Source organism: Salarias fasciatus, chromosome 22 (genome assembly GCF_902148845.1).
Source record: "Salarias fasciatus chromosome 22, fSalaFa1.1, whole genome shotgun sequence".
In the NCBI taxonomy this organism is placed as follows: Eukaryota; Metazoa; Chordata; class Actinopteri; order Blenniiformes; family Blenniidae; genus Salarias; species Salarias fasciatus.
In genome coordinates, this window is record NC_043765.1 from 4,914,937 (window position 1) to 4,924,234 (window position 9,298).

The 9,298-nt window shown below is 46.4% G+C and overlaps 1 protein-coding gene across 1 annotated transcript in view; it reads right to left on the bottom strand.

Annotated features, from left to right (window-relative positions):
• pou2f2a (POU class 2 homeobox 2a) overlaps positions 1-4,850 on the bottom strand; it is a 63,782-nt gene extending 58,932 nt beyond the window's left edge. Inside the window, exon 1 of the mRNA XM_030120340.1 lies at positions 4,603-4,850. Coding sequence (XP_029976200.1) covers positions 4,603-4,702 — 100 coding nt within the window. The 5' untranslated portion in view covers positions 4,703-4,850. The remainder of the gene's footprint in view (positions 1-4,602) is intronic.
• Between the last annotated feature and the right edge of the window lie 4,448 nt (positions 4,851-9,298).

Sequence of the window (9,298 nt, forward strand, 5' to 3'; positions counted from 1 at the left end):
TCTTTAATGACTCCCGCTCTGTGTGTGTGTTTGATCGCGCGGCCATACCATCCTGACTCTATCGCTGACGTGTCGCTCCTGCACGGATGACCATTATGAGCGGGGAAAGCAGAGGGGAGGTGGGGGGGAGGAGGACAGGTTGGACCAAAAATGAAGCCGGTGGTGAATAACTCCGGCTCAGATGAGAGGCCTCTCTCGCAGAAGCCCACATAAATAAACCATCCCTCTCAATCCAGACACGTGCCTCCTCCGGCCCAATCTGACAGCTCGCGGTTTTATATGGGCCACAGCGGCCCTGGAGGATTTTACAGCGGTTGTACATAAAATAAAAGAGCATTTAGATTTCCTTTGGAGTGGCGGAGCGGAGAGGCGGTCGCGGGTCCCGCTCCGCCCGGCCTCACGCTGCTCCACTGCCCCAAAACCGCTGCTCACGCTCAGGAAGCCAGCGCTCGCTCCCCTCCGCTGCGGCTGCCGGTGATTTGTAGGCAGGATTCACAAACGACGAACAAACAACAAACAGGCACATTTTTTTTTTCTTTCTGCTGGCTCATGACTAAAATCAACAGACTTAGAGGTCAAAGGTCAGCTTTTTCCTCTCCTCTGAGCTGGATTTTTTTCTTCCTCTGAGCTGGGTTTATTCAAGACAACACTGGCTCTAGGTTTTGCATTCAGTCTTTTTTTAATGAGTAAATGCTGTATGAATTTACACAGCTGGAGGAAACGTTCAACACTGAGTCCTGAGATCACGGCCTGATGAATCAGTGATGAATCAGTGATGAATCAGTGAAAACTCGCCTCCTCTTTATCAGAGATGGTCACATTAGCGGTAAAGCCATTGTGTCATGGTGGGAATAAAAGCAGACTGAAGGCTGCAGAAGTCTCGAGTCCGAGAAGCAACAGGCGTTTCCCAACAGTAGCTTCCAGAGACAATATGGCAGGAGAGATTTCCGGTCTCGAAAACAAATGAAAGGATGTTAAAATGAACTGCAAAGTGCACAGGCGGCAGCTGGAGAGGCCGGGGGGGGGGGCGTTACGAGCCCCCTCTTATGTGCTCCTGCTGAAAGGCCGGCAGCAGCGTCCTCCACCAACTGGAGTGTGTTCTGGTAATCCGGCAGAGACGTGACCCAGGCAGGAATTACCGTTTCCAAATGCCGAATGAATCGGCTTCACCTGAGCCGAAGGGAGCTGGAGGAAGCCGGACTGCGGTCCTGATCTGGGGATCCAACTCAAAATCTCTCCAAACTGGATTCTCCAAAACCTGATCAGCCTCTAAGAGCTTTCCAAGAATTCCAGTTTCAGTTTTTCTGCTTGAACTTTTTTTTCAGGTCTGCACCACTGTCAGAGGTTTCCACAACCCTTTACACGACTGAGTCCAACAATAAACTAGAACTGTTTTGCAGCATGGTGGATTGGCTTTTTGTATTTTCATATTCTGAGGTTTAAAGCATCATGTGGTGCACCAACAATGGGAGTACGAGGCTCCGCGAATTCAAAGAGCTAAAAACACGTCAGAAGTGGTCAAATTAAGCAAGGATAGTTCAGAAGAATTCAAAAAATGTGCGAAACAACCCAAAACATGATGCACCACTGCAGTTTAAAATGCATAGAATACTTAAAATACAATCAAAAACAAGCTTAATGATAAAACCTGATCATAAAAACACTGAATGACACATATTGCAGGATGTCAGTGTATTTGTTTCACTTTCTCTACTGCTATGCAGTGATAATATTGACATTAGTAGTAAAAAACGATCACGCACAAGTTAGACGTTACTCAAACACAAACTACACTAAAGCTCAGTAATTTGTCAGGAAGGCGACCGACACACTGACTTCCAGCCACCGTGAGCAGCTTTTTACCTCCTCCGAACGAAAGCGTACGTGTGCAGGTGAAGACAATAATTTCAACCCCTGATACAAGCTAATCTGAGCCAGTGTTTGGTCTGCGGAGCGCCGTCCGACACCCAGCTGAGCCGAGGCCAGCGGCGTTTAGGAGTGGAGCCGAGCAGAAAGCCATAAGCCTCCGCTTCAGATCCACTGTAGAGCCACTGTCTGCTAACGTCTGCGCTTTCCCACTCCTCACGCTCGCCACCTCTCCTTCCGCCAACACAAACACCACCCGGCGGCGTGCACGCTCGCACACTGTGCAGGCGCAGACCGTCTTACGCACACACGCACGCACACCTTTTGGTCAAAGGCGCAGATCAGAGAGGGAGAGACAGAGAATTGTGGGTAACAGACTTAGCTAAAGTGGCTTATGGGGCCCGGCAGAAACACACCAGGCAAATCCAATTCAGCACCCTCCACCGTCCACAGGGAGCGAGGCGCGCCGAGCACAGGAAGACACCGGAGTTTGCATTTTACCGAAAAGGCTTTTGAGCGGAGTGAATACTTCACAGAAATGAGAAAGACAATGAGAGACGGAGGATTCAGAGATTCCTCCTCCCCAGAGATTAAGCATGAAAGACGGAGAAGAGAGAGGAAATAAGAGGGGGAAGGAGGGATGAGTGCTGGCCTTTGCTCTCCCGCGCTGTTTATTCCTCTCGTGTGTATTGGCTGCTTATCACACCAACATGTTTAAATAAGAAAGCAGCCAGCAGCAACCTCGACCTTTCAATTCCTCACATGTGGAGATACACTCGGCCGCCCTGGTTCCTCCCTCTTTAACTCATTTTTTAAATTCCAATTTTGCTCCAGTTTTCATTCATGCATCCTTCAATATATATATATATATATATATTTTTTTTTTTTTTAAAAAACACTCTCTGCTCTCCGTCTCTGCCTGCGTTCATTCATCTCACTGCTTCTTTCACCTGTTAATTCGCCGGCTGACACTTAAACCTCCTCGTGCATTTATTATTCATTTATGCACTCATTCACTCGGTTATTCATTCAGCCATTCATTTGCTCGCTCGCACCCTCTCCTCCGCGTCTTCCCCGCCACGTCTTTTACTTTAATTTCTTAAAGGACCAACAGAGGAACTGACCCCACCCCCCCAAAACACAGGCAGGGTTATATGTCGCCTGTCACAGGCGCCAGTAGCGGCTCTCATTAAAGGCTGGACCGTTTTTCTCCTCCTGACACCTACTTAAGGTGATAGTCTGAATTACCCCTGCACGGATCAGCATACACACCTTCCCCCCCCATCTGTCTTTTGAAATTTCCGGCTGGATGGATGGGGGTGGCGGAGATGGGGTGACAGAGGAGCCACCCGCTCTGTCACCCTCCAGGAAACACCACTCAAACATCTACATGCACTGCAGCACACACACACAGGAATATTTTACTCAAAAAGTAACCTGAGGGTTTTCTTTCTACACACACTCTCACAGGTGGAAAAAGTGAATTAAAATCAGATTATTAATAAAAATTGTAATAGCATTACTGCACCTTGATTCATGCACAGATATCTGTAATATCTGCTCTTTTCAGAAAGAAAAAACAATGAATTTAACAAATATCAGCGCTTACACCCTTCAAGGAATTTAATAAGTGTAAAAAGTGAAAACAGAGATAAAAGAATGACCACAAAGTGTATTGCCATTATTGATCAGACCGCAACGCACTACAGCAATATTGTAGAAATCATGAGGTTTTAAAGCAGATCATAAAGGCATGATAAGGTCATTATAGTAAGTAACTATTGATTGACAGACCGGCTGCGAGTCCCTCAGTGAAAACTCCCCAACACTCAACATTTATGTGTTTTTATAATAACGCCAGCATTTAAATATAAATCTCCTCCGGACCGTTTTTACTCCAGCCTCTGACAAAAATCTTGGAAGTTGCCAAAGTTTCTCCCCTCGTAGCCAAGCGCACTGTACTCCTGTTTTCCCCGATGTGGCTCCAGTCAGGGATCAATACGTCCTGATCGATGGATGACCATGAATATTCCCCCTCAAACCTGAGCGGGCAGGACTGGAGGAGAGCAGAGGAGACAGATGGGACGGCGGCTGAGATGGATGGATTGCCATGAATGAAAGAGGAAAAGATGAGGAGCGAGTGTGGCGCCTCTGTGGGACTGTGATGGATGCTAATGACACAAATATTCATGCATCCAATTTGGGGGGAAAAGTGTTTTACATTTCGGATGCATATGCAAGTAAGTATTCCAGAAAACCGAATTAGGGGAGGAGATATTTCATCTTTTTGCGATGCTGAATGGAGAAAATACACTTTCTGACCGCTGTATCCAGTCTTTAAAGTTTTTCCACACAAAATGCATGTGTGTGTGATTTAAAAGAAAATTAAAATTAAAAATCCAAAAAGGAATACATTAGTGTGGATTAAATGTTAATTCATCAGATATATAAATGAACCTAAAGAAGATGGGATATATTAGGAAGACCTTAAACAACAAATTAGAGTGAATATTTTGTTGTTTTTACACTGAGAAAAATGCTTGTTTTGAATTGTACAACCAAGGAAAAGACGGAAATGTGCGACTGTAATTTATTTAAAGGTGGCTTTCTGAAGCAGGGATAATAGAAAGTGTTAAGTTGAGATTTGCAGCAGGTTTGGAGGTCGAGCAGAGTGTGTGGCTGTGATTCTTTGTGTGTGTGTGTGCGTGTGTGTGTGTGTGCAGTGGACAGTCTTACCGGGGCTGGACCGCGGAGCCAGCGAGGACTTGAGTCTCCAGGCGCTGAAGTCGGACGCTGTTCTCTGAAAGACGAAGGGGACCGGCAGGGGGACAAACATGGTCCTCTGTCGACCTGGGGGTCGTTGTTTTGTTATTTTAGTCTCACTTTTCTTCCTCTCTTCTCCGTCGTCCTGCCGTCGATCTGTGGCCTTTCTTTCCGGTGTTTTCCAGGTTTGTGGACAGACGTTTGTTGAAAGCTGCTTTTTTTTTATTATTATATTATTATTCGGGGAAAAGGAGAGACCGAGTATTTGGCTTTTTTTTCTCTTCTTAATCCTCAGTGGATTTACATGTCTCTACTTTCAGATGTCACGGTCCTCACACTCGCGTCCTGCCGGAGTGATGCGCGCACACACGGGCGGCGCGCGGCGATGTGCCGGCGCGCTTTGGCTCTGGAGGCGAGAGAAAGCTACCAGCGGTTATCCATACAGGCTCGTGCAGGCTGCGGGTGACTGGATCTGGAGGGTCTGTGTTTTCATTGCGCCCATGTGAGTCCGGTGCGGTCGGCGCTCCTCTCTTCCAGCGGCGCAGACTCAATTTATCCGCGTCCAGACAGCTGTGCGTAAAGATCGCCGCGGCTCCGGGTCTCCGTGCTTCCTCCGCGGCCGCCTTTGCTTTGGTTTCGGTTGGGTAAAGACGGATTTCTCCTCCCGCACAGTCATTAAAAAGTCTCGAACACTGTCCGCCGCCGGTGAATCCTCGGGAAGGAAAAATGGGGGAAACTGTCCGTGTGAGATCGGAGTTGCTTCTTTTTTGGTTCTGGTAAAGATTTGGTTAGTAGCTGGCTGGTCTGCTGAAGGATACATGCACACACAGTGCGATTTGGTAATAAAACGCTAAACCATTATTTGGTAAAAGAATTATTCAAATGATAAAGTAAGGCTACGCAGGCACCCCGTCTGACTTTCGCTCCTCCCTCTCCTCCCCTCCGCTTCTCTCCTCTCCTTTCTCTACCGCGGGTCACTAATTAAAGCAAAATCAATAGCAAAACAAATGAATGGATCCATATCAATAAGTACACCTGTCTTCTGGTTCCCTCTCCGCTGATGGCCGAAGCGACAGAGAGGTTTGAAAGAAGAGAGAGGAGAAAGAGCTGCGTACCCCCTTTTCTTTTACGCTGTAGTGTCTTTTCTTTGGCTCTCCTCCGCCATCCGTCGCTGTGTTTCTCACCCTCTCAGCCTTTCTCCGTGTGTATCCTCATGTGTGTGAACGTGTGTGCGCGCGCGTATCAGAGTCCCTCCAGTTTATTTCGGGAACCCCGGCGGTTTCGGTCCGACACCGCGCAGCCTGGACGCACTCTGGCACTGCGAAGCGCTCCAGCCGGGAGACACTGAGATACCCAGCCCCCCCCTTTTTTTTACCCCCCTTTCCCTCCCCTCCTCTGCCTCGATCCCCCCTCATATCACCCCCCTGCACACAAATATATACACACACATATACACACACATACATATACACAAACAGCCCGCTGGAAGGCAAAAAAATCCTCTGAGCGCACACTTGAACATTTATTGGTACCCATGATTCTTGTGCCTGACCTGCACATGGAACTGAGATTAATAGTGTAAAGGTCCACGTGCTACAGCAAAAGATGTTCACAGGGAATATATTGCAATACACTTTTTTTTTCTCCCTTCTTCACTAATCTAACATTTTACAACACGCGGCTCCAAGACACATTTTCCTTTTGCCACTATAATCCCGAACAAGAGGAGCCCAGATTCATCCAATTGATCTTCTGATTACTTCATTATAATGAAGCCAATAATCACATCATCGCCGGCCTCTGAAGAAATCGATCGGCTCTTCACAATGTGCGGACATGAATTCAAAGGGGGAACCTTTGATGTATATTTCAGCAGGTGGATCTCTCCCTCTCCCTCCCTCTCTCATAGATTTACGTGGGTCTGGCCTGCGCAAGGTCACCTGCACCACTCAACTAATGTATTTTTTTTCCTCCTACGGACGCAGATAATCAAAGCCTGCAGAGCCGCGGGTGTTAAATTAGTAATTATTGCAGGCTCGGGGAGGCTACGTGCTTGTATGCGTAAAATGTGCGTAAAATGTCAGTTGAGCTGAATCTTAATTGCATGGGGTTTTTTTTTTCTTCCCCCATTAAGGCGCGCGAGGAGGGTTTCAGCTGCAGCTCGTGTGTATAATAGGTGTGTGTGTCCGACGAGAGGTGCCCCCCGGCCATCACCCCACCCCACCCCACCCCACCTCACCCCACCTCCTCTCATCTGTCCAGGACGCACGGGCTGCGCGACGCGCCGCCAGAGCCGCGCTGCGCATTTACACTCAAGATTATCGTCAGCATAGATTTTTTAAATAGAAAAATCTATACGCTAAATATCGCAGTCAATAAAAGAAAATCGACCAAACTGCATACACCCCCCCCCCCCCCCCCCTCCCTCTCTCCCTCCATCCCCCCCTCGGTATACACTTCGAGGTGAGACTGAGCTGTTAATAAGTTATCGATCAATTATGGCCCTCATATTTAGAAAGGCCTCAGGCTCTTTGCCAATGCTAATGTTCATGCAGGGAGAGGAAGAAAAAAAAAAAAAAAAACGTCAAAAAGCCCATAAACCACCTGCTACACGGATGAAACATAATCAGCAGCTTTTTGCACTCACCTCAACAACTGCAGCACTCAGAGTAACAGTATACTCCGATTACTCCTGCCGCCGGATGTAATGCTGCAGCATGCTGCACCTCCACAGGGCCAGTTCACGCTCATCTCCAGGCACAACAGGCCTCATCAGCATCAAGGTCACCGCATCTGACCACAGCTATTATAACACCGTCAAGACACACACCCGACCACCCAAGAAAACCTGAGCGATTCACTTTACTGAAGAGTGATTACTTTTAAAAGTTCACTTGATAGTAGTCAGAGTTAACAATAGTGTACCCAGATGTTAGCATTAAATATTGGTAATATTATAAATCCAACTGATACTGGTTAATGCTGACTTATCCTGGTCTACTACAATAATTATTCATATTCCAGGACAACACTGATTAACTCAGAGCTATCAGGCAAGGCGCATCCTGGACAGGCTCCGCTAGAACATATAACACTCTAGAAACTTCCAAAGCTCTGGATGCATCAAATTGTGATAGTTTTAATACTCAAATCTGACAGAAAATGACCCGTCAAAGCACAGTAACTGTGGAATCACTGCACTGCTAATTCTTATTCCGACCACTGTTAAAAAAGGAACTTGCATTAAAAATTAGCAGGAATATTCTGACCACTAATACCAGGCGGTGACAAACTCTTGAAGAATTCTAAAATAACGATTAGTGATGAGATAAATTACACAAAACTAGTTCTGAATCCAGATTAACCATCAAATCACTAATAAAGGATTGCACATCATCTCTGAGTAACACAACATTGGTTACTATCACTATGTAGCACTATAATGCAATTCAGAGCTCAATTTGCATAAAATATATTTTGTATTATTAGTCTTAATAACTAGTATTGTATAAAGATTAAGTTGTTTGATTAAATGTCAATGATAATTAGTAACAGTATCAATTACTATAGAATTTAATTTAGTGCTGCAGCCATTTTCTAAAGTTTATTTTACTTTAATTATTGCAAGGAACAATAGTTTTGTCAACAATGAGCGGCTTCACACACAATAACTTCCTTTCAGTGTAACATGGAACTGTGATGAATCTCAGTTTCATTTCAAACGTATCAATGGTTTCTTTAAATCTGATTCAGCCGTCACTGCACGCTGAACCTCGGATTTTTATTACTTATCCTGCCAGTTAGATGTTTTGGCTTCTTTCTACTCATATTTTCCTGTTTTCAGCATGTTTTTCATTAGACTCTCTGATTCAAACCGGCGCTTTGACTTATTTTTAAGTTGTGATAATACTAGTTCTTATTTAATTCAACACCGTGCGCAGTGTTTGTGAAAGCTCGTTTGCGAGTGCTGGTTGTGCTGTGGAACTGGAGCTGCTGCGCTGCTCTTTGTACCGCCTGGATCCGAGGGATTGGCAGCGTTTCCGTTGCTCGCTGCAGGTTTTGATGTAGTCTTTGCATAGACAGACACACGTCACATCACAAAGGAGCCCCCCCCCCCCCCCCCCCCCCCCCCCATTAAAGAAAAGAGAAAAGCCCACTCCCCATTGACAGATGACATCCGCGTGCCCAACAACGAGCCGGAGAGGGAGGAAAAAGAAAAGGAGCAGGAGGAGGAGGAGGGAGAGGAGCAGCCATATAAAGAAGCGACCGGTTGTCCCTCCAGAGCCCCCCTCTCCAGCTGAGGGCAAGCACAGAGGAGCCCCGATCCAAACTCCTTCCAGACAAAAGCAATTATTTCTTGCAGAATATAGTGTGTTTTGTGCGTCCATCGCAGGAGGGAAGGTGTGTGTGTGTGTGTGTGTGTGTGTGTGTGTATTTGAAGGAGAGGTGAAGAATATGGCGCTCGGCGGGCCTCATCAATAGCAATATGTTCTTTTTCCTTTCTGTAATATCTATCCTTTTATAAGTACTCTGCAACCTGCTGTGGTGGTTGCTTTGTCTGACATTGCGGGGCTTATGGGCCATAGTGGACTTCTGATCAGTTACACACACAAACACACACACACACACACACACACACACACATACACAAACGAGGAGCCTGATATAG